Raw genomic sequence first — 26,503 nt, forward strand, 5'->3', positions numbered from 1 at the left:
CAATTTTATTCCTTTTTCATGTTGGCTGCAAATAATTTTACATACATGAGCTTCTTTATTTATAGCACGTTTTATGTGCAGTATAGATTATACAGTTACGTCCATAAATACTTGGACAAGACAAAGTTGTCTAAGTTTGGTTCTGTACATTACCACAATAAATTTTAAATGAAACAACTCAGATGTGTTTGAAGTGCAGACTTTCAGCTTTAATTCAGTGTGTTGAACAAACAGATTGCATAAAACTGTGAGGAACTAAAGTTTTTTTTAACATAATCTTTTTATATCTGGGGCTCAAATAATTGGAACAATTAAATAAGTCAAAATAAAATCTTCATTTCTAATACTTAGTTGAAAACCCTTTGCTGGGAATGGCAGTCTGAAGTCTTGAACTCATGGACATCACCAGATGCTGGGTTTCCTACTTTTAATGCTCTGCCAGGCCATTACTGCTTCAGCTTTCTTTTGCTGTTTGTTTGTGGACCTTTCTGTTTGAAGTTTAGTCTTCAACAAATGAAATGCATGCTCAGTTAGGTTAAGGTCAGGTGACTGACTTGGTCATTCAAGAGTATTTGACTTCTTTGCTTTAATAAACTCCTGGGTTGCTTTAGCTGTATGTTGGTTTCATCCAAAGAACTGCGCTGGCTCTTTTAGAAGTTGTCTAACCTTTCTCTTCTTGAGGCTTATGAGTGGCTTGCAGTGAACCCTTTGTATTTACTTTCACACAGTGTTCTCTCTAAAGTAGCCTTGGATATCAATATGCATACCTCCTGGAGAGTGTTGTTCACTTCGTTGGCTGTTGTAAAGAGGTTTCTCTTCACCATGGAAATTATTCTGCGATCATCCACCACTATTATCTTTCGCGGATGCCTTAATATTGTAGCAATTTCCCAGATAGGTTTAAAGATGGCTTGTCTGTTCACAGCAAAATCTTCCAAATACAAGCACCAAGGCTCCAATCAACTCCAGGCCTTTTATCTGCTTAGTTGAAAATGACACAAAGAAGGAATTCCTCACATCTTCCCATGACATAGCCTTTGAGTCTTTTGGTCCCTTTAAAGAGGGTAGCACATGTTAAAGATGCTGAAACTATGCTAAACCCTTAAACATAATATGAAGGGAATATGGGATGTTTTAAACGGTATCATTAAAAATAATTCTGGACAACAAAGTTATCCTCAATATTTTATTGACAATGGCAATATTATGGAAACACTGCTGATGTGGTCAACAGCTTTAATCATTATTTTGTAAATATTGGACCAAATCTGGCAGAACAAATTCCTGAGTCATTGCCATCAGTAGACTGTAGTGAATGCCTGACTGATAGGAACCCTAACTCAATGTTCCTCACAGCAGTGGCGGAAAAAGAAATAATTGACACTGTACACATGTGTAAATATAAAACATCTACTGATTGTAATGATATTGACATGAAAATCGTCAAGAAGATCATAGAAGGAATTGTAGGACCCCTAACATATATTTGCAACTTATCATTTCAGACTGGAAAAGTGCCAAACAAAATGAAAATAGCTAAAGTTGTGCCGCTGTATAAAACTGGGGATAGACACCACTTCACAAATTACAGGCCTATTTCGTTACTACCACAATTCTCCAAAATCCTAGAAAACCTGTTTAATAAATGATTAGACAAATTCTTAGATAAATATAAATTACTCTCTGACAGTCAATATGGATTCAGATCAAAAAGATCAACATCTCTGGCATTAATCGAATCAATTGAGGAGATTACAAATGCTTTAGATCAGAAACGGTATGCAGCTGGACTATTTCTGGATTTCAAAGCATTCGACACAATCAATCATGACATATTAATTAATAAACTGGAACGGTACGGGATCAGGGGGGTTGTACTGCACTGGGTGAAAAATTATTTAAGTGACAGGAAACAATTTGTGAAGCTGGGTGTCCATTCCTCATCATGCTTGGACATTGCTTGTGTTGTTCCACAAAGCTCTGTACTGGGTCCAAAATTATTTATTATTTATATAAATGATATTTGTAAGGCATCTGATATATTAAAATTAGTATTATTTGCAGACGACACAAATATTTTTTTTGTTCTGGGGGGAATCTAAAGGAGCTGCTGGATACAATTACTTCAGAAATGTGCAAAATTTAAAAATGGTTTAACAGGAACAAACTATCACTAAATCTAAGTAAAACTAAAATAATCTTATTTGGGAATTCCCTTAGAAATGCACAAGTTCAGATTCATATAGATGGTGTGGAAATTGAAAGAGTACTTGAACATAAGTATCTTGGTGTGATTATAGATGATAAATTAAAGTGGAAGTCTCATATAAGTCATATACATAAAATTTCAAGAAGTGTTTCAATTTTGAGTAAAGTAAAACACATTCTGGACCAGTGTTGGTCAAGTTACTTGAAAAAAGTAATCAGTTACTAATTACTGATTACTTCCCCAAAAAAGTAATCCCGTTACTTTACTGATTACTTATTTTCAAAAGTAATTAATTACTTAGTTACAAACACAATTTACAACCTGAATAGGTAATAAAGCGATAGATCTTTCAGCCCAATTCTACTTTTTCTGCATAATCCATCATACAAAATGTAATCAAATGGAAACGTCTCTTTTTAAAACTTGTTTTATTAGTTTTAATCTTTTAACTTAAATTATATGCAACATTCTCTGACTGGAAGAAATTTGTTTAACATTTAAACCTATTTTCTGCACATTCCAGCACATAAAATAAAATATTTTTTTTGTGTTTACACTCACTCTTTCAAATAGATGCAAGTAAAACACAGCAGAAAATAAATAAAGTCAAAGGCTAGTTGCTCTATTTTCACCTGTAAAGCAGGAGGTTTAGGCGGAGGTTTGCCCTGGTGCAGGTGTGCCGCAGCGGTCAGTGGAAGAATCCGCGAGTTTCTCTGTGAATTTCCCATTACAGTCGTAGCGCACTCGGTGCTTGCTTGGAAGTTTAGGGGTTTTTTCGCTGTAAAAAGAAGTTTTCTTCCCACGCACAACAGACACTAATGTTTTTGTCACTTTTTATGGAATCAAACTCAAAATAAGGTCAGTACTTCCACGCTTTAAACGCTGCATGCTCATACTCTCTCCCGCACTCGATATATTATCTATTGTTGATCTGCACACAGCTGTTGTCACAAACGTCGCACTCGCTTACGTCACTGTCATGAGACATTCTCGCAAAAAACTCACGGTTTTAGTAACGCAGTAACGCAGCGTTCCTACGGGAAAGTAACGGTAATCTAATTACCGTTTTTGCAATGGTAATCCCTTACATTACTCGTTACTTGAAAAAAGTAATCGGATTACAGTAACGTTCTGGACCACAGATCACTCCACATTCTCTATTGTTCCCTGATTGCACCATATTTGCATTACTCTGCAGAGGTTTGGGGCAATACTTACAAATGTTCGCTATAATTAATCTTTATATTACAAAAAAGGGCCATAAGGATAATCCATAAAACTGGTTACAGAGATCATACAAATCCACTATTCTTAAAATCAAAAATTCTAAAATTCACAGATCTGGTTCATTTTCTCACTACACAAATTATTTATAAAGCAATAAATAACCTGCCTCCTGACAATATTCTAAAACTGTCTAAAAGGGAACGGGGATCCAATTTGAGGGGGGAATTAAATTTAAAACATCCTTGTATCCGTACAACATTAAAAGTTTTTGCATGTCTATGTGTGGAGTAAAGCTGTGGAACAGACTAAGTAAAGATATGAAGCAATGTCCGAGCATGGCGCAGTTTAAAAAGTGGTTTAAGGATATGGTTTTTGCAGGGTACAGGGAGGAGGTAGAGATTTGATAGGGTGTTCTTGTCCAATATTTTCACGTGTGTGCAGGTGCACGGGTATGTTGGTATGGGTATATATATCTATAGGTTGTGTATCCTTTTAGGTGTTACTGGGGTTATTGAAAATGTGTATATGTGTGTATGTGTATATACGTATGTATGGATAGATAGAAACATATATATACATGTGTATGTATATATATATATATATATATATAAATAAAAATGCACGTAACATACAATTACATTATATGTTACGTATATTTTTATTTATTTATTTATTTCTGTAGTCTATTGATTACTAGATAGTGAACAGTATAAACTTATGCTTCTTCCTGCTCCTTTTTGAACATGAAAGTTATTTGTAGTTGTGGTTGCTCGTTTTCCTTTTGTTTTGCTTTGTTTATTTGTCTCTTTTTAATTCTATGTTGTTGTACTTTTTCAACATGTTCAAAATAAAGATTCAATCAATCAATCAATACCCTTCATCCAATTTGAATATGGGTACCCTCAAATTAAAGCTTAGAGTCTACACATTATTTCCATGTTTCCATTAGATAACTAATTGGAATGTATTAAAGTAAACAGGTAAAAAAAAACAACAACAACAACTTGAGTTTTGTAACTGTATGCAGGGGGAATACGCTTTATGAGCAGCGTTTAAGGCCCACTGTAATAAGATCACTGCAGTGCAAGCTGTCGCATTGTCACAGGAATGCGCGTGTATTTATTTGGTAATTTAGAAAATGTGTAAATGTTGTTCTACTTGATTGTAATATGCTGCTGAGTCTCTTTTATGCATGTGGAAATGCAGACAATAGAACACAGAACACATTCCAAGAATCCTTGTTTAACCAGTCACATTCCTTTCAGTTTGATCTGAAACAAACAAAACATTCATCTCGTAATTTTTTTTAACAGTGGTATATTTTTTATATTCTTTCAACTCTAGATTTTCACATCTCTGGAATAGTTGGCAGTAATTGGGGTGATTTTCTGCAGAAGACAGGCATGTGACCCATGTATTAGATTCATAGATGACCTGTAGATTAGTTTCATGCTGCCAACGCTTTAATGTGAATACGCTGGGAAACCCTGGGTTAACTCAGAGAGCTGATAACCAACTTCTTGTGACTGTTTATCCTGATCCCAGTGTTAGGGTCAGTGAATCCAGATACCAGAAAGATTTCTTGGATATGCCTCGCTTCGTGGTATACGGGGCTCTGACACAGTAGTATACTTGACTGCCTTTTTAGCCTCAAGATTAATATTCACAATAAGAATAGTAGTCTAACATCCAGAAGTCTGTACGATGTGTTTCATAGTGTTTAACAAGCCTTGTACAGTTAAACTTAACAGTTACTACATGACTGAAACACTGACATGAGCTGTGTCCAGATTCATGGGCTGCATCCTCCTGAGGACCCGGCCTTCATGGTCTATGTGGGCCGGGTCCTCAGAAGGTTGGGTAGGCCGGAAGTAAATGGCTGGGGAAATTGGACGGTCTAGCCTTCTGATTAGCATCACCGCTGTCTCGGTGGAGTTTAATAAACTCGGCCGTCTGCTCCTTGCTATCTAAAATATAACAGGACACTGGCGTAAATTCTCGACCATCTCACTCTTCTGTTTAATCAGTTTTCTGTTTGACGTTTATTCAGCTGTGTAAAAACCAAGGAGGAACCCACTCGGGGGATTAATAAAGTTTTATTTTATCTAATCTAATCTAATAACTTTAATCTCAGCCAAACCGATTTACTCACGAACAAATAAAATCACTGAAAAAAAGACAAACAATAAAATTTTTAGGTTATCTAAGTGACTTATATATTACATTCAACCTGAGTAGCAAAAGTCCGCGGTGATCTGAAAATGATGTGCCGGGAGTTGTGCCGTTCTCGACGACTTCAGTGACCCTCGAGCTCTCGGCTAGCTATCGAGCTGGTGGGTAACAGACGTCTCCGAAAACGTCGAAGCACTTTTGCAAATATGCGATATCTTGATAAACCGAGCAGATATTTGAAGTTTACACAGCTACATTCTCGCCTGAAAATATGTTAAAATTATTTTTTGTGACCCAGAAAGATTAATATGAGTCATTTTAAAACTTAGTAGCAGCTGCCATTGCCGGAAACTGGAGTTTGGCTGGGCCGCGCTATGAATTCTGGGATATGGTGGGCCACGAAGGACAGACCCGATCCTTCAAATTCGGGGAAAAGGAGGACGCATTTGTCGGCTGCATTTGGAGGAGTCTACGAATTTGGACAGCCTTCAGCGCGTCGCTGTGACGTAATCGGTCTACAAATGCATCCTCAGGAGGATGCAGCCCATGAATTTGGACACAGCTATTATCTCATAAAATATGTGTGAGCTGTGAATGCATATACACTCAGAGCTGCCGACTCAGTCAACTCAGAGTTTATGGCTAGAGAGTTTGTTGAACCTGTGCCTTGAAATAGGGCCATGGTTGTCCCTCATCTTTTTGGATTTTTGTTTTTGCCTTTTAGACTTTGCTTCCATTGGACTTTTTATCTGTAATACACGTTCACTTTTTGAACGGTTGAAACGATTAAACAAGTATAACACTTATGAACATCAGGAAATAAATCTCCAATTAAGTCCGGTGTTCAACCTCCAAATGGTAATAGTTACCACAGGATATGCAAGTTCCGCATTGTTGGCAGTATGCAAGCTTGAGCACTTGCAAGGTGAGCTGGCAGACATTACTGAAATCAATGGAGATGATTAGCTTCATTTTGACAACCTGACCAGATATTTGAACATTATGCCACAACATTCTTGGCTAGAAAAATATTAAAAGTGTATTTGGTGACATATAAATGGGGTAAAGGTTAAGTATAGTTTGGGTTCACACATGTCCAAACCCCTGTGTGCAGGCCTAATTGGTATTGAGAAATGCCCGCTAAAAGAATGGTCTTCAGAACAAAGTGATTGTTTTAACTAGATCAACACTAACCCTGCCCCCTGACTTTGATGGCAACAGGAGTGCCAACATGAGTTAAATATAGACATCATTAAATAGTTCATTTCTTGAGTCAATAAATAATTAAAATAGGAAACAAACAAATAATAAAAAATAAATATGCAAATAATCACTTAATTAATTTATTAAATATTTAAAATCAAATGAATGGGCAATTAATTATTTATATTATTTATATATATATTTATATGTATTTATATGTATATATGATAGATTTGATTAGTTCATTAGTGATTTAAATATTTATTCATTTTGGCACCCATAAAATTATTGCTAGTAAGTTTAAGACATAAATATTAAATGTTTAAATTATGAACATGAGTAGATGAAACTATGATTGAATGCAAAAAAATGTGGATTTCTTCAGCTTAAGCTAATGTTAAAGCCCTGACTCTGAATTGTGGTGTTACTCTCAAATGTTTTTGCTAATAATAATACCCTAATTACACTTTAGCCACAAGAGGGCAGTGGCATTAGTACAAGTCACATGAATATAAAGCCTTAAATAACTACAGTTAATTTTGACAAAGAAAACAGAACCTGATGGTGATGTGTCTTTCCAGGACAGATCTACCAACCAATAAGAAGTGATTTCTCTTGGTAGTTTTTTTCCCCCAAAGTTCCTCCTTTTGAAAACTGAATAACTTGACAACATCTCTTTCAACCCCCACTGTTGCAGTGTATCTGTCCTGCCCTGTAGTTATTATCTGTTCATTTCTGACACTTTCTCAATTTATTGCACAAACAAATGTAGACTTCACAGCCTGTTAGCAGCTGATAGATTAACTACTGTGAATCAGTGAGGTTTGCACCTCCTCGCTGTACCAAAAATCTGATTTTATTTTGTTTTAGACAAAAACAAGATGAAAGAAATTTCAAAGTAAGGATATATCAGTATAAAAAAAATGTAGCTTTTAATTTGTAGATTTCAAGTCAAATCCCAAAGAACATCATCTGACCTGAGTGTTTCCAGTTTCCAGTTCACAGTCTTCAGGCCAGAAAACAGTAGTGTCAAACCTGAATCTTGCAGGTTGTTGTTACTCAGGTCTAGAGCTCTGAGCTCACAGTCTTCTAGTTGAAGAGAGGAGGACAGAGCTTCACATGCTCTCTCTGACAGGTTACAGCTATTCAGCCTAAAGAGATATATAGAGATATATGTATAATAAGAAGAATGGAATAAGAAGGGTTCTCTGTTTCTAAATTGTATTTAAATCATAAAACTTTATAACTTACAGAGCTTTTTTAGAGGTTTTGACCACTGGCAGCAGCCTCAGAAGAGCCTCCTCTGAAGCAGAATATTTCTTCAGGTCAAACACATCCAGATCTTTTTCTGATGACAGTAAGATGAAGACCAGAGCTGACCACTGAGCAGGAGACAGTTCATCTGTAGAGAGACTTCCTGAACTCAGGGACTGCTGGATCTCCTCCACTAGAGAACGATCATTCAATTCTATTAGACAGTGGAACAGGTTGATGCTTTTCTCTGCAGACAGATTTTCACTGAGCTTTTTCTTGATGTACTGGACTGCTTTTTGATTGGTCTGTGAGCTACTTCCTGTCTGTGTCATCAGGCCTTGCAAACGAGTTTGATTAGTTTTCAGACCCAAGAGAAAACGAAGGAACAGGTCCAGGTGTCCATTTGGGCTCTGTAAGGCCTTGTCCACACAACTCTGATAGAAGTCTTTCTCTGTCTGAGAGCTTGTTTGTTGTTCTTCCAGCTGATTGACTCCAGAGTTGATGAAGGTCAGATGGACATGAAGAGCAGCCAGAAACTCCTGAACACTCAGATGGACAAAGCAGAACACCTTGTCCTGGTACAGTCCTCTCTCCTCTTTAAAGATCTCTGTGAACACTCCTGAGTACACTGAGGCTACTCTGATATCGATGCCACACTCTGTCAGGTCTGATTCATAGAAGATCAGGTTTCCTTTCTGCAGCTGTTTCAAAGCCAGTTTTCCTAGAGACTCAATCATCTTCCTGCTCTCTGGACTCCAGTGTGGATCCGTCTCAGTTCCTCCATCATATTTGATCCTCTTGACTTTGGCCTGAACCACCAGGAAGTGGATGTACATCTCAGTCAGAGTCTTGGGCAGCTGTCCTCCCTCTTTGTTTTTCAGCACATCCTCCAGAACTGTAGCAATGATCCAGCAGAAGACTGGGATGTGACACATGATGTGGAGACTTCGTGATGTCTTGATGTGGGAGATGATCCTGCTGGCTTTCTCCTCACCTCTGAATCTCTTCCTGAAGTACTCCTCCTTCTGTTGGTCAGTAAACCCTCTGACCTCTGTCACCATGTCAACACACTCAGGAGGGATCTGACTGGCTGCTGCAGGACGTGTAGTTATCCAAAGGCGAGCAGATGGGAGCAGGTTCCCCTTGATGAGGTTTGTCAGAAGCGCATCCAATGAGGTGGACTTCATTGTTTCAGTCAGGATTTTAGTCTTGTTGAAGTCCAAATTAAGTCGACATTCATCCAGACCATCAAGTATGAACACAACCTGGAAGTCTTCAAGCCTGCAGATACCTGATTCTTTAGTTTCAGTAAAGAAGAGATGAACAAGTTCCACCAAGCTGAACTTTTCCTCTTTCAGCACATTCAGCTCTCTGAAAGTGAATGGAAATATGAACTGGATGTCCTGGTTGGCTTTGTCTTCAGCCCAGTCCAAAGTGAACTTCTGAGTTGAGACTGTTTTCCCAATGCCAGCCACTCCCCTTGTCAGCACTGTTCTGATTGGTTTGTCTCTTTCAGGGGAAGATTTAAAGATATCTTCTTGTCTGATTGTTTTTTCTGGTCTTTTTGATTTCTTGAACGCCTTTTCAATCTGTCTGACCTCATGTTCATCATTGACCTCTGCAGTCCCTCCCTCTGTGATGTAGAGCTCTGTGTAGATCTGATTCAGAAGGGTTGGGTTTCCTGCTTTAGCAATCCCCTCAAACACACACTGGTACTTCTTCTTCAGTTGGGCTTTAAGTTCACGTTTACAGAGTGGAGCAAATATTTCTGAAAGTGATTTAGAAAAATTAATTATTATATGATAAATATCATAGCGTTTCAGTGCCCTGAAAGGATGAATGCGTATTGGTCCATTTCTTGAGATATTAGAAAAGACCAATATTCAACCTTTAGAGAAATTCTCTTACTTCTCTGCAGATGGTCAGCCATCTCATGCTGCTTAAGTCTCCTCAAGAAGTGTAATGTGATCTTCAGAAATGATTCTCTGCAGCTCTTGCTTTGACCTTCATCCTCACCTTCAAACATCTCCTCACCCTCCCTCTGGCTCTTTAAGGTTTCTGGGTGATCTGGTCTCAGAACCTTCTGGATCTTCTTCAGCTCATTCTTCACATACATGGTGATGTCGTCCTCCAGCCACTGGAAAAGAAGACTATATGAATTACCCAGTGGTAAAGTCATTCTCATTCAACCAAGCACATTTTATGCCTAAATGCTTTCCAACTTTAACACTCTCATGGATGCACCAGAGTGCAACTTGGGTTTAGTATCTTGCCCAATACATTTGCCTGCCAGGGCTTGATCCACCATCGTTATTAGAAGCTCACGGGCTCTATCTCCTGAGCTACAGGTACCCTATTCAGACTGATATCATGGAACCCAAAATCTGATTTATGTTGGACACACTGACAATCCACTTGGTTACAAAGTGCAGCATAGAGCTGACTGAAAAGAACAAATGTAATAGTAGTTTTACAGACCATAAACACAGAGTCCAGGTGTGTTTGATGCTGCAGTGCAGACTGACCAGTTGAAACCTCTACTCTCTCCTGGTCCACTCTGTGGAGGAGTAATGTATAATTAACTCATGTTATGTCAGTCCACACATAGACACAAGCTAAAGGCCCATGAAGTGATGTTTGGATCGGTTCAGTGAATCGGATGACTCCCTGTCATGGTGAAGCTTTGCAGGTCCTGGTGATCCCAGTGAGAGTTAAAGACTCAGTTTCCAGATGTGTGTAGCATTTCCTTAGTCCCAACAGCTCTTACAATCTCCTGCATAAAGCTTTCCCTCCATGCTGAGATGCCCTGGAGCAAGGTACTCTCTTTACATCGGTGACTGGTTTAAAGTGACAACTTCCAGTGCTCGGTCTACTTTGTGTCAGCAAAAGTACATCTAACATATCAGTGTAAGAAAACACTGTTTCACGTATTACTGATAAAAAGTCAAATACTCGCGGCTCTTTAGTTAGGGCTCATACTCACGCAGCGACCAGCAGTGAATGAGAGCTTCAAAAATCAACTTTGGGAAATTTGTATCAGTATCCAGTCCTATCAGACGGGATCAGTGGAGAATGCTTATAAATCCCTCTCGCTTCCTGCTCTGGGATCTGTTGACCATAACTGTGTGCATCTTCTGCCCATCTATAAAACTGTTTTATTACCAGAGAAGACAAGGACTAAGGATGTTGATATATGGTCAGAAGAATCTGTGCTTACCTTGCAGGAATGTTTTAAATGTACAGATTGGAAAATTTTTATTCCATCTTGTGGAGATGATCTTGACGCTTTGGTGGATGTAGCACATATGCAGTTTTTTGTAAAGACATGTTTATACCCCGTAAGCATGTTAAAGTGTACCCTAACAATAAGCCATGGGTCACCAAAAATGTCATATCCTGTTTAAGGAAAAAGAGACAGGCTTTTAAAGAGGGGGCTGTTACTGACTTTCAGACAGCCACCAAAGACCTGAAAGTCGAGATCTTGAAAGCAAAACAGAGCTACAAACCTTCTTGATAGCAAATTTGTTGCAAAAGATTTTGTCTGCCTGGACTTGTATGAAAACCATAGCAGGGTTTCAAATCCCCCAGAGCAGCAGTCAGATCATTTTAGATGGTTTTAATTCAGACAGAGCTTTTGCAAACACTTTGAATATCTTTTATGATCGTTTTAGTTCTTCTGATTTTAGCAAGGATATTTTGGAACTGAAACTATCATTGAACTTAGCAATATCCAAAAGGCCTTTCATACAGTTAATGAGAACAAGAGCCAGGGTCCTGATAACATTAGTGGCCACCTAATTAAATCTTGTCCTAAAGAACTCAGTCCTATATTTTGGGTTATTTTTAATAAATCCTTGCAAATACAACATGTGCCCTCTCTTTGGAAAGAAGCTGTCGTGGTTCCTGTCCCTAAACTGAGTCGTCCACAAGATCTAAACGACTTCAGGCCTGTTGCCCTCACCTCAGTTGTGAAGTCTTTGAAAAAAATCATCAGAAATGTGATTATGGAAGAGATTAAACAGCAGCTGGATCCAATGCAATTTGCATATCGGCCTAATAGAGGAGGGGAGGATGCGCTTTTGACTCTACTAAATCTGATTCTTAAACATGTAGAGAGTGCTTTTAATATAATACAGCCTCATATTTTAATTAAAAGACTTTTAGAACAGTTTGAAATCAGGAAAGACCTGGTGGGCTGGATTTTAGATTTTTTAACTGAAAGGTCATAAAGAGTGTGAATAAATGGTGTTCTGTCTGACCCAGTGTTCTCCTCCACAGGTTCTACTCAAGGGTGTGTCTTATCGCCCTTATTATTCATTCTCTATAAAAACATGTGTCAGAGCAGATATGAAAAGACCCATTATTAAATATGCAGATGACTCTGTTATTGTCAGCTTGCTGAAAGAGGGTGAAACTAGCTATGGTCCAGTCATTGATGACAGTTTTTTTTTTTTTTTTTTTTGAAGGGATGCCAAATGCTATCATTTTTCTGTAAATCAAATTTACCTATGGGTAGTTGTGAACTGAGTTTTGTAAGCTTGTAAACCAAAATATTTGAAAATTTTATGTTTGTGTATCTATAGATGTGAATTTGTGTGTGTGCAAAAAAAGATTTGTGTTTGTAAAAAGCATTTACAAAATGTACACGTTTTTTTTTTTTGTTAAGGTCTGTTTACAGATACAAAGCAAAAAACTAAGGGTAAAACTCTGTTCTCAAGTTCCCTTGCTTGCATGTGAGTTTTAAATTTTGAACACATTTTTCTTTCTTTCAGCTGATTGGTATGGCGTTATTTTTGTGCCTCTATTCTGAGTGCACCTAAAAAAAAACAAAATTTGAGCGCACGTAAAAGAATTTTGCAACTACAAATGTTGCATTTTGAGGAGAAATTTAATTTGAGTGAAGAAAAGCTAAACTTGAGCGAACAAAATTCCCTGTGCGTGCAAAAAAATCTAATTCAGTGTTTGCTATTATCCATATTGAGGTCTGGGAAGTGTTTCCGCTCCTTTAAGGCTCCCACTCCCTGAGGAGAAGCTTCTACCCTCACCCTATTCGAGCCCTGAACCTGGGGTCCGTTCTTCGTACCTCGCTAAGTAAGTTAGCCGGATTTGATTGTTGACGATTTCGCGTGATCTTGGATCATTCGGTTCTCCGAAGCTCATCCGGGACTTGCTGTCATAGCAACAGATCCGTAAGCGTAAACCTGCTTGGGAGCAGGTTTACTTTATGTAAACAGGATTAGATCACGGCCACTCAGGTATGTCCGCTTCATTTATACGAAAGCAACAGCGATATTTCTCCACTGTTTTTTCATAAATAAATATTATCAATGTAACTAAAGATAATGCAGCATTTGATTCTTTTATTGATTTCATACAGATACATACAGGTCATTTCCTAAAAAAAGGGAAATGTACTATTAACCATTCTATTTCATGTATTTGATTATTTCAGATGTAATTCATATTTTAGAGTAGTAATAGTAAAACACTTCGTGTAATCAAGATGAGAGACCACGGCTATAAAAGCGAAGGTGGATTTGGGAGGTCTGTCGCAGCCATGTCCTGTCCGTTTGTACGCGAGCAAGGAAGGTGCAAGATTGATAAGGAGAGTTTACAGAATTCAGCGTATATTGCGGGATAGACAGGATCCTTTAGCTCAGCGCGACACTGTGCTCATAGAGAGATATCGATTTTCCCGTGAGGGTATTATTTACTTAACACTCTCTCTCTCTATATATATCTCTCCCAACTTACTGTGCATGCTTCAGTCACCCCTTGCATGGGAACAGGTAAAAGTGATGGAGTGTTATGTCAAACTACACACAAAAAAACCCACAATGTCAATAAATGTCACAGTACAAAAAGGGGTGTGACGAGGGGGTGCAGGACCACCACCTGTCTTTATTTGCTCTGCCCTTTTCTTGGTTGCTGTTATAAACAAACAAACAGATTATTTCAGGGTCTCTTTGCAAGAGACTAAAAGCAATATAAGTGATAAATATTACCATTCTGTAGAATATTCTTATATTTCACTTTTACTTGTTCCCATGTTCTAGTGGGTCCTGTTGTGGCTCTAATGTGAAAGAGGATATGATGTAATATAATATAATAAATTACTTACGAGTTTGATTTGTCAGCAACTTTCTGCCAGCCCTCTCTCCTTGCTTTTGCAGCCTTTGCAGTGTTCCCCTGCGTTTTAATTAAACTCTGAAACTCCTGAAATCCCTCAATCAAGAGTTCTTGCTCTGCTGCCGAAAAATACTGAGTGCGCTCCTTCGACATCTTCGCCAACCAATCACAGGGTTGCCGATCAATGTTTCTACTATCGATGCGTAGCCCCTTTTAAGCCACCCAGTGATCTCACATTACTTCATCCAGCTATACTAATCGTCAACAACAGGTGTGTTCGGAGAACCGGATTAGCGAGCTCAAAGTTAGCGCGATGATTTGATCTTGGATGTAGTAAGCGAGGTACGAAGAACGGACCCCTGGTGTAGGAATGGACTCTCATGCATCATGTCACCGCACGCACTCTGTTTATTTGCACACTTCTTATAATTTCTTTCTTAAATCGTTATTTGGACATTCTTTTTTTTACTGTAAATTTCTTAGTTAAAATCTTTAAATTTGTTTAATGGTTGGTCATTGCACAGCAATAAGCATTTCACCACATGTCGTACTGTGTATGGTTGTGTGTGTGACAAATGAATTTTGAATTTGAATTTAAATTTGAATTTGATCGCTTCACTCTCAGACTGCAGGATTACTTGTTGTTCCTAGAGTATTTAAAAGTAGAATGGGAGGCAGAGCCTTCAGTTTTCAGGCATCTCTTCTATGGCATCAGTTCCCAGTTTAGATTCGTGAGATAGACATTCTCTCTTCCTTTAAAGATCAGCCTTAAAGCCTTCCATTTTGATAAAGCATATATGTAGGGCTGCTTCAGGTAACCCTGAATCCTCCCTTAGTTACACTGCAATAGCACTAGGCTGCTTTGAGTTCCCCCTTGCTGTCAAGTTTTCTTCTTTGTAATACAAATTTCCCATGTAGTTACTTCCTGGTGGAAAGTGGCTGTGATGTCCATGCACAGTGTTACAGGTTATATCAAAAGTAGCAGACATCAAATTAAATTTAAGCTGATAGTGCTTATTAGATCTAGTCACTGAATTCAACCTTTACATGGAAAGCAGATATTATAAATTGTGTAAAATCTACTTACACCTTAGAGTTTTCTAAGTACACAGAGAGCAGTAAACCTCAGAGCACCAGCACATTAGCTGATCACACTTTGTGCAAAAAATCTAGTGGAGAAAATGTTTTGACCCATTTCTAAATGATTCTTTTCACCATGCTGCACCACAACACCTGATGTTAGGTTTCCTGACCTGTTGAATCCCACTTTAATGCTTGACTATACTCATTTTCTTATTTATGTGTTAAGGCAAAGTCACCCATTTACAATGGAGGCAACAGTAAATGGAGCTTTTTTATTCCATTTTTTTTTTTATTCCATAAATGTATATTTTTTTTCTCATGTTAATTCAGTTAACTTTCGACAAGAAAAGCTGGCAGAAATGTCCTTCAAACAGCTAGTTTTACTTTAATACTGTGAGTGCATTTCAGAGCCTGTACTTTTTTACCTTTAATCTAGTAAAGACGTTGAATCAGTATTTCACTTTAAGAGGGTATTTTTAACACAAATATCTGTCCTTCTGCTAAAGAATGTGTGGACTTTTACCTCTTTGTTTATGCCTAATTTAACAGTACTGTTAACGAATGAAATCAGTTTTATATTTAAGTTTATAACAGTTAATCCACCAGTGTACTCAAGCTTTTTGTAATTATAAAGATATTTTTAATGCTAAAATTTTTCAGCATTAAAAGTTTTTAGTTTTTCTTATTTGTGGATTTTTTTTAATTTACAGGTTGTTTGATGTTTTTTTTTTTAATTATCATATGAGATTAGTTATTTACTTGGTTTCCTGAAGAGAAAAAAATATTTGAGGCTTAAATTTGGGTATAAAATGTCAAATTAGTTTGAAATTCTTCACTCCTGTTCAAAATGGTGAAATAAGGGGAACTCACTGAAAATTCCGCATTAAAGAACTTCATGATGCTGGATGATCTTTGTCACAACATGACACAACATAGAAAAGCCCCCTCGCTTATTATGACCCACAACCTTTTCCACACCTTGGCTCATGTGATGATTGACATGATCAAAAGTGGGTCAACAACCCTCATAAGGGACAGCTGCCACTAAGGCTTAAATACCAGGGACTTTCTACTAGTTGCCCTTAGAACTGAAGAAGCTTCTCATATGAGAGGTGAGACGTCTTCAATAAACTTAAAGAAGTCTAGACTCTTTTCTTTCCAAGCTCCTTAGGGTGCGTTCACACTGAACGCGATAGACGCGACCAGAGCGTCGGGTTTACATGTAAAGTCAATGAGGAAGCGCACGACTGGGGGTCCCATGAAAATTCAGAAGCACATTTGCGTCAGTCGCGCGTCCAAGTAGCGCGACTGACGCGTTTGATGCGCAAATAAAAATATGCGCGTCAGTTTGTGTGGTGCATTTTGTGGATTTTGTGCATTCGTGCGTATAGCGTCTACCGCTCGAGTTGGAAAAATCTGAACTCCAGCGTCAAGTCACGCCGTGACAACCAATCAGGAGCCTGGTGACGTGATGCTCTGACCTAGTTCAGAGGGGCAGGTCCAGCGAAAGCCCTTCATTCTTCATTCAATATGGAGGAAAGGCTCATCAACGCCGTAGCAAACCACCCGGAGCTGTACAACACCAGCTGCTTTCTGTACCGAGACACGAATAAAAAGGACCTAGCTTGGAGGAAGATATGTGAAGAGATCGGGCAACCTGGTAAGTTCATTCATTTCTCTTTTGAAATTTTTGACTGACCCGGGGAAGCCACGCAAAAGCTAGCAAGCTCGCCTACTGTCCCGCTATTTTCCCACTGATTGACAAATCTCCTCCGTGTCGTGTCTCCTGCGCTTGCCAAATTTATCATGTTTGGTTTTGATAACCATCACGTCCAATAGAAAAAAACAGCACAAAAACACCCATAACTTTGACCCTCATTCGGAAATAGACACCTGCACCGGGAGGGAAAAAGGCGCACAAAACTGGCGCGCAGACGAAGAAAAAAACGCGGCATAGTAATACTTTTACGTTTTGAAATCTACAAAGGTTTGCACATTGAGAATCAACTTGTGAGAACTGTGACTAATGTTCATGTGTGTGTGAAAAAAAATTGTATAAAGTGCGTGGCGAGGGGCTAGTTATTCTGAGAACCCCTGCTGCAATAAATGAGGGACCACTGTATATACTTTCTCTATGATTATTGTTTTCAACCTGTTAACATTTAATATTGTCTTGACAGAGCCAACTGATTCTGCAGCAGAGCATCCCCTGTTGCTTCTCCTGGCTCCCCAGTCCCTGAGCTCCTGCTGCTGTACCCACAGGTATGTAATTGTAGCAACAAATGTACAGCAAGCATTGATAGCTTTTTACTCGCTTGAATTCCCTTGTGATTACCTTTACTAAATATCTACAACCAATCTGATTATATCCTGTTTTTCTCAATGTTGAAAATGAAAATCTAGTAGGAGCCTTCTCATTTCTTTGTGTTGTTTTGTGCTGTGTTTTACAGGCCCACAGAGGAGGACAGCTCCGAGGCGGACGTGGGACAGGTCCCAGGATGGTCCATCGGCGGTGGAGCTGGCCATCGTGGAGTCCCTGAAGAGGCCATGCCTAGCAATCAGTAGTTTTCTGATGAGGCAGCAGGCTCTCCAGGGCAGAAACAATGTTCTTATTTTTCTCCTCCTTCTCCCTGAGGCTCTTCCACTTTAAGCTGGGTCCTTTTTATTCCTGTCTCTCTGTAAATACTTATATTTTATATATTTATGTTTAATGTTTTTCTGTTTGAGAATTTTAATATTATTTCAAATAAATTTTTGTAATGACTAATGTCTCAGTTCTACTACAGAACAAATATTGGCACACAACTTGACACATGTAGAATTTATTTCATATTATACTAATGAAAAAATATACTACTATATAGGAACATAGTGAAGACCAGTTATTTAAGAGAATAAAGAGACGTTAGTTTATTTTGGAGGCAAGCTCCATTTATTAAGATTATTATTAAAAAAAGGCAGGAATGCTCTTTAGAGGTTTGTGGGTGGCTCAGAGCCATTGTGGGGAAGTCACTGGGACTTCAAATGGGCTATTCTTTTGGCTGCCAAGACGCTGCTCCCTCAGTCGAGAAGTGGGCCATGAACTTCTCCCTCACCAGGACAGCCTCTCTGGAGGAGTTGGCTGCTACACGACCCAGGCCTTTTTTGAAAATTAACCTGTGATAAGACATAGCATATCAAGATAGAATTGTTATTATCATATAACTAAAGATAAACCAAACTGTTCACAATTTTATCTAGCTCTCAGTTTTAAAAAGGCTGGTGACCCCTGTTATAGAGTCTGACAGCTGTGAGGATTATATACAAATATTCAGCTGGTTCTATACCAGAATTAAACCAGGTCTAAATAAAAAAAAAAGGAGTGAGTATCACTACAAAGATTACCAACAGTGGTCCTCATACCACAGTTTGATATCAGCAAACACCGAGAGCATACATTGATATGACACCACAGCCATGCTATCATTGCTAACACTGATAACAGCATAAATCGAATTAAATCAGGACTTGATGAGACCTTTCGAGTATCAGTATATTATAAACAGTCGTCTCCATACCACAGTTTGCTATCAGTAAACACCGACGGCATTCACTGGTAGCATACCACATCCATGTTTTCAGTGTATAAACTGATAGTTTAGCATATATTAGCACAGGCATCGATAACGGACTACCGTATTAAACAAGGAAATTTACTAACCGCAGGCAGATGGACAGGCGCTCTGCAGGTGGGAGTGAGCGCCTGTAGTTGGTGTCTAGGCGGGCGATGCTTGGACCGACGCGGGACAGCAGGTCCTCAAACTGGGCGAGGGAAAGACAGTGGTACCGCTGAAAGCGGCCGTCATCCAGATGCAGCTTCTGGAGCAAATGGTGAAACTCACCAAACTGCTCATGCTTCTGGAGGGCCTGATGGACCCAGGTACAGTGAGGACGTCCTGCGCTCCACAGTAAATAGAGAAGGGAGACTCTAGCTGTGTCCAAATTCATGGGCTGCATCCTCCTGAGGATGCATTTGTAGACCGATTACGTCACAGCGACGCGCCGAAGGCTGTCCAAATTCGTAGACTCCTCCAAATGCAGCCGACAAATGCATCCTCCTTTTCCCCGAATTTGAAGGATGGGTCGGGTGTGTCCTTCGTGGCCCACCATATCCCAGAATTCGTAGCGCGGCCCAGCCAAACTCCAGTTTCCGCTACTAAGTTTTAAAATTACTCTTATTAATCTTTCTGGGCCACAAAATAAACTTTTAACATATTTTCAGGCGAGAATGTAGCTGTGTAAACTTCAAATATCTGCTCGGTTTATCAAGATATCGCATATTTGCAAAAGTGCTTCAACGTTTTCGGAGACGTCTGTTACCCACCAGCTCGATAGATAGCCGAGAGCTCGAGGGTCACTGAAGTCGTCGAGAACGGCACAACTCCCGGCACATCATTTTCAGATCACCGCGGACTTTTGCTACTCAGGTTGAATGTAATATATAAGTCACTTAGATAACCTAAAAATTTTATTGTTTGTCTTTTTTTCAGTGATTTTATTTGTTCGTGAGTAAATCGGTTTGGCTGAGATTAAAGTTATTAGATTAGATTAGATAAAATAAAACTTTATTAATCCCCCGAGTGGGTTCCTCCTTGGTTTTTACACAGCTGAATAAACGTCAAACAGAAAACTGATTAAACAGAAGTATGAGACGGTTGAGAATTCACGCCAGTGTCCTGTTATATTTTAGATAGCAAGGAGCAGACGGCCGAGTTTATTAAACTCCACTGAGACAGCGGTGATGCTAATCAGAAGGCTAGACCGTCCAATTTCCCCAGCAGTTTACTTCCGGCCTACCCGACCTTCTGAGGACCCAGCCCACGTAGACCGCGAAGGCCGGGTCCTCAGGAGGATGCAGCCCATGAATTTGGACACAGCTTCTTTCTTCAAATGCTAGATCGACAGCTGCCATCTTGCAAACATACCTCTGGCACTACTTCCTCCCACATTTCCGCTTCACGCGCGTCAAAATTGCATATTGTGACGCGCGACGTGTCGAGGTGCGAATGTGCACGCGTCTAACGCGACCAAAACGGTGTGAATGCACCGTTAGAATGTCTGCTGCTTGGTTATTTCTACGTTTTCACTGGTTTCTTTATTTACGGCATTCTTTAAGATTAATGTACATTCTCTGCTGGGTGTTCAAGCTTCAGCTGTACCTCATTATCATTATGAACGAAGCCCAGCTGTAAATTTACAGCAGTGCACAATGGGTTTCACATTGTCACTGGAATTTGAATGTATTCAGTTAGTGATACAGCAGATGTGTAAATGTTGTTACACTTGATTCTAATCTGCTGCCAAATCTTGTTTACACTACTGGAACTGCAGCTACTAGAACATAGAAAGCACACCAAGAATCCCTTTTCAATCAATAATCTAGCAATAAACTGAAGCATTTTCACATTTACTTAATTAGGCTACAAGACAGTAACCTTTAATATTTAAAGACAGACATGCATTAGACTCTAATTTGCAGCCGTCAGGTTAGAAATGAACAGCAGCTCTGACAGTGGATGCAGCATTAAAATAGTTAACTAGAATTAAAATGTGATTTTATAGTTCTGTGAACTAAATAACAAAATTATTGGTTTCTTTTTCTGTGATCACACAGTATCTAAAGCAGAAAGCCAAGATTAACAGTTACAGATATTAATCGTTCTCTATCATATCGAGACTATCTCTCCACTATTCCATATGTACGGGATATGACTTCCTCTTGGTCGTGGCGAGTGGATACTTCTTTAACACACCCGTAGCCCGGCTACACCCAACAGCTTATGTATAAAACAGCTGTGCAAATGTGACACCGGTGATGGTTGATCTCCTCTTGTTTATGCGTGTGTGGTTCACTGGTAGTACCTACGTGTGGTGCTGTGTGACTGTGTGATAGAGGCAGTGGTGTTCATTTGTGGGAGCCTGTTTTGGCAGCCTCCCTGGACGCTGCCTCCCCCCTAGCCCCCTGTCTCCCTTAGCAAGCTCGTTAGCTATAGCTGGCGTGCTCGAGTGGCTTACTAGGCTGTGCTCCCCTGGCGTATTGCCCATGTTTCGCCGGCTTACATGCGAGTCGGACCTTGCTGTGTCTGATACGTCAGCTGGCGAGTGAGAGTTTTCCAGCCTGTTTTAGTCGGTCTGGCGTATTCCCTGCTGTGCGCGGGTTTACACAACCAGCGGAGCCCCTCTCATTGCTCGGCGGCTACATTGGCTGATGTTCTAGTGTTCCCTCAACTTCAGAGAGAGCGAACACATAAAAACGAGAGAAACCCTACCATACATACTGAGGGAATAAACAGTGTGGGGGAGATTTAGGTGGCAGCTCATGCAAGCTAACCTAAGAGTAGCTGTTTCCTGATTAGCGTGTGGCCCTGCCCCCTTGCTTTGGCAGAAGTATGGCAGCCCATACCTCCCAAAGTTGTAACTGCATCGATGGTCCCCTGCCTGCAGACGGTTGCTGCCATGCATGGCCGGGTGCAGGTTGTCTGTGGCCCCCTCCCCCGGTAGATCCGCCCCTGGCCCCTCTGGTTGCCCCTTTGGGCCCCCTCTTGGGGTAGTCTGCATGCCCTAATGAGAAAGTGGGGGTGTTGGCTTCCCTGTTGGCCTAGCTGCACGGAGCCATGGCGACGCAGGCTCACCTTCCCAGCTCGATGGCGATTTTGTTGCTGCGCTTGGCGCGACAGCTGCAGGTGGGCTCTAGAGACCCAGACGGTACAGGGGAGCCGTTGGCTGCTCGCCATAGCAACTGGCTGCTCCTTAGCCTCATTTTGGGTGGCATGCCCCCACCTCTGGCTGTCACAGTCCCGGCTCCGGTCTGATGCCCGCGACTGCCTGATGTGGCTGCCGGCCAACCCTACAGCCATGTTCGGCCCAGGGGCGGCCCAGCTCTTGCAGCTAGCTACAGTAAATCGCCGTGCTGCTCAGGGGATGTCACGAGGCCTGCGCTGGCGTACAGCCAGAGTGAGGAGGCCCAGGGCTTCGGTGCCTCAACCTGCCAAAGCTGAGGCTCTGGCTTGGGGCTCTGGAGATCTCGGACCCCAGCTAGGGGCTTTTCATAGACGCGGCGGCCGCACACCAGGGAGGCGAGAAGGGCGTGGAGCCAAGGCTCAGTCGTCCTCCAGCCACCCACCTCCCTCCTGACATCCTTTGAGTCAGGCCCAGTGGCGAGGTGCGGCTGCAGGCTATGTTCCCCTGGCGTATTGCCTGCGGTTTTCCGGTTTACACGCCAGTTGGACCTTGCTGCGTTTGTCGTCTCAGCTGGCAGTAGAGAGTTCTCTTGCCCGTAGCTCTGGCTCTCTGTCTAGCATATTGCTTACATGTTGCAAAGCAAAGGCCCGCTCAGTGAGCTGACACTTCCTGGCTGCCCACAGTTGTCTCATTCCCGAGTTTTCTCTTGCTGCTCCCCTGTCCATGGCTGGTGCAGAGGGGCTGCTCGGTTCTAGGGAAGGGCCTTTGGGTCACGTCCCTGGCTCGGCCCTCCACTTAGCGGCCATGCTGCTGCGGTTGCTGCAGGCTGTGTTCTCCGGGCGTTTTCCTGCTGTTTGCCAGGTGTCATGCCGGTCGGATCATGCTGTGTCTGATACGTCAGCTGGCAAGTGTGAGTTCTCCAGTCTGCAGCGTCAGCTCCTTGTCCAGTGTATTGCCTATGGGTCGGCGGTTTGTTCAGCTGGCATGGGGCTCCTCAGTGTGTTGAGTTTCCTGGCTGCGCCAGTGTCTTATTCGAGTTCACTCTTGCTGCCCCTCTGTCTGCGAACTGTGTGGAGCAGCTGCTGGGCACTGAGGATGGATCTTGGGTTCGCATCCCTGGCTCTGCCCTCTGCTTCAGCGACTGCACTGCTGCAGGCTGTGTTCCACTGGCGTATTGCCCGTGGTTCGCCAGTTTACGCCCAGTGGGACCTCGCATTGTCTGATACGTCAGCCAGCGGGTGTGTGTTCTCCAGCCTGTTGCTCCGGCTCCCTGTCTGAAGCATCACGGTGGGCCATGTTCCTGGCTGTGCACGAGTGTCTTGTTCTCAAGTTCACTCTTGCTGCTCCACTGTCTGCAGACAGTACGTGGCTACTGCTCAACCCTGGGACGGACCTTCGTGTTGAGTCCCCGCATGGCCTTCCAGGGGGCTCGGCCGCCAGTCCCCTTCCCAGTCTGTGGACAGTGCGCAGCTCTGGGGATGCACCCTTCGGGTGACCTCCCTACCTTGGCCCTCCACTTTCAGTGGCTGCGCTGCTGCACGCTGTGTTCCCCTGGCGTATTGTCCGTGGTTCGCCGGTTTGCACGCCAGTCAGACCTCACTGTGTCTGGGGTATTGCCCGCATGTCAGGTTTATTTTGCCAGAGTGAACTCACTTGGTGGATCCATGGGTTGGGCTTCCGGGCTGTTACAAGCATCACTCTCTCTACTCCCATGTCTACGGACAGCGATTAGCGACTGCTCACTGCTAGCGGTGGACATTCAGGGCGTCCCTAGCTTGGCCCTCCACTTCAGCAGGCTAAGCTGACAGCCCCCTCCCCTGTCTGCAGACAGCTCTAGAGATGGACAGGTCACACCCCTAGCTTGTCTTACATAGTTGCCCCATACATATGGAATATGTAACGGAGTGGAGAGATAGTCTTCATATGATAGAGAACATACAGTTACATTGTAACCTTGGTTCTCTGAGTGAGAGACGCTCTTTCTCTTTTTTCTTTTTCCTTTTTTTCCCCAGATATTTTTTTTTTAATTTTATGCATCAATTTTTAAAAAGACAACTTTCTTTTTGTAGAACATAAAAACAATATGACACATACATTCCCACCTCATTATTACAACAGCGCCAGTAGATGTGGAAAAAAAAAAAAAAAAAAGATCCAAGCTAATAATACAAATAATCCATCCATGCATCCATTCACTTCCGCTTATCCTTTTCAGGGTCACGGGGGCGCTGGAGCCTATCCCAGCTGTCATAGGGCGAGAGGGGGGGTACGCCCTGGACAGGTTACCAGTCTGTCGCAGGGCTAACACACAGAGACAGACAACCAATCGCACTCACATTCACTCCCGCATTCACACCTATGGGCAATTTAGATTGATCAATAAACCTATCCCCACAAACAATAATACAAATAATAAACAAATAATAAACCCTGGATTACGAAATAACAGTTCCTGAGTGGATAAAAGAGATGTGCAAAGTTTCAAAACCCACACCCCTACACATACACAAAAAAACAACCCTTCTCCCCTCCAAAAAAAAGGTCTTAAATTAAAAATGAGTGGGCAGCTTAGTCATAGTAGTAAATCAAATCCGTAAAACAGAAAAGTTATAAATAAAGTAGATAAATAAATGCCATCATAAACTGCAGGCACAATAAAATTTGTATAATTAACCATAAAATAAATTTAAGTCTGGGCTGGCTAAAAGGGAATGTTGCGGGACTGCAAGGTCTGAACATGATCAAAAAAGGGTTGCCATATGTTAAAAAATTTGGCAATAGACCCACGCAGGGTGAATTAAATTTTTTGAGTTTGCTAAAATGCAAAGCATCTCTGATCCAGATTTCCCACGATGGGGGAGAAGGGGACTTAACATAACAGTATTCTGCGTCTTGCTAATAAGGTGAGAAATGCTACCAAATCCGCCTGGGGTGTCGGCAAGACAACCGTATCGGGAAGAACCCCAAACAAATTCAGTTGAGGGCACAGGTTGGAGGGACAGCTAGATGCTCTTTGATTGAGTCCGAAAAATATTAATCCAATATTGTTTGAGGGAGGGACATGACCAGAACATGTATATTAAGGAGGCAGGTGTTTGATGACAGCGGTCGCAATCAGGGCTAAGGTTGGGGTATATTTGAGCAAGTCTAGCTTTAGTCCAGTGTACATGGTGTAAAGTCTTACATTGAATTAACCCATGTTTGGCACATAATGAGGAGCCATGGACCCGGTAAAGAATTTTATCCCAAAAGTCATCCTGAATCACACATCCCACACAGCTGTTTTATAGGTAAGCTGTTAGGTGTGGCTAGCCGGAGTGTCTTAAAGAAGTATCCACACGCCACAACCAAGAGGGGGCCATACCCCGTACATATGGAATATGTAATGGAATAGAGAGATAGTCTCTCACTCAGAGAACCAAGGTTACAATGTAACCATATGTTATCCTGCACTGTGCTTTCAGGTTTTGTCAAGCTAGCTAGCACAAAGAATGGCAGGCTATGTTGAACTTCCTTCTGGGGCCTATACTACAAAGCGAGTTCAACATTACCAGGGTATCTTTCCCTTATCAGGATTCACTTTAGCATTCACAGTCACGTGAAGCTGGTTATTAACTCAATAAGTACACCCAGGGTTTCAGCTGGGCGTTCACATGAAACACATGGTGTTGGCAGCATCTGATCAATCATATTCATGGATAAGTGTATCAGCAACAGACCAGCTGAATTTTCAAAAGAAAGTAAAACTATACCATAGGAAAAATATGAAGAGATTAAACACATAATAAAATACTAGTATTAACACAGCTGCTGCAGACAAGTCAGTAGTGTGATGGTGTGTGAGAGGTAAAGCGCTGTAAACTAGTTTGATATTAAAATAACTGTATGAATGTGGGAGCATTTGAAGTCCTTTTAAAAGGCCAATATAAAATTTTGTCTGTTCAAAGGCAAAACAGAAAGCCAGCAAAAATGCTGACTGTGAAATTTAAGAGTGTGTGAAAAAGAGCTGAGTTGATATTGCACACAATAGAGGATTTATTCACAAACACTGAGTAGTCAACAACATTTAGACACACATTACCTCTCGGCAGCAGAAGGACATCCTTTAAGGTTTTCACAAATCTCCTTTGACCAGTCGCTCTTTAAGGATACACAGCTGGGTTCAGGTCCAGGTTGGTTCCTGTGAATAATGATGGAGCAGTGATGTGAGTGCTGAGCTGTGACATGGAGAAGAGTCATGGACAGTTAGAGATGGTCATCTCACCTCTGAGCTTTGGTCTGGCTCTCATGTTCCCCACACAGAGTGGTTTTAGAGGGAGGGACTCCCTCCTCTCTGTCCTCACACTGATCCATGCTGCTGAATTCACATCCACATCAGCTCACACACACTTTCTACCTTCACCTGCAGAGGAAACACAAATCATTCATGCACTCTTAGAAAGGATGTGTTAAAAAATGACACAAAAAATGTGTTGTTACACTATTAACACATTTTGTGTGAATTTT

At 41.2% G+C, this 26,503-nt stretch overlaps 2 protein-coding genes across 2 annotated transcripts in view; both read right to left on the reverse strand.

Annotated features, from left to right (window-relative positions):
* LOC109196997 (NLR family CARD domain-containing protein 3) overlaps nucleotides 1-26,503 on the reverse strand; it is a 501,803-nt gene that overhangs the window by 276,390 nt on the left and 198,910 nt on the right. The window lies entirely within an intron of this gene.
* LOC112843767 (NLR family CARD domain-containing protein 3-like) lies at nucleotides 8,059-26,157 on the reverse strand. The gene is made up of 4 exons (XM_025902724.1): nucleotides 26,079-26,157; nucleotides 10,544-10,622; nucleotides 9,974-10,202; nucleotides 8,059-9,833 (listed from the first exon to the last, which is right to left on the reverse strand). Exons 2-4 carry the CDS (start codon nucleotides 10,544-10,546, stop codon nucleotides 8,059-8,061), a joined length of 2,007 nt encoding a protein of 668 aa, XP_025758509.1. The 5' UTR covers nucleotides 10,547-10,622; nucleotides 26,079-26,157.

Source organism: Oreochromis niloticus, linkage group LG23, assembly GCF_001858045.2.
Source record: "Oreochromis niloticus isolate F11D_XX linkage group LG23, O_niloticus_UMD_NMBU, whole genome shotgun sequence".
NCBI classification, from domain to species: Eukaryota; Metazoa; Chordata; class Actinopteri; order Cichliformes; family Cichlidae; genus Oreochromis; species Oreochromis niloticus.

Bases quoted from the DNA above. Each gene is read 5' to 3' on its own strand.
- LOC112843767 (XM_025902724.1), bottom strand. The intron at 9,834-9,973 runs GTAAGAGAATTT...AATCACTTTCAG, and splicing joins GGCTGACCATCTGCAGAGAA to AAATATTTGCTCCACTCTGT.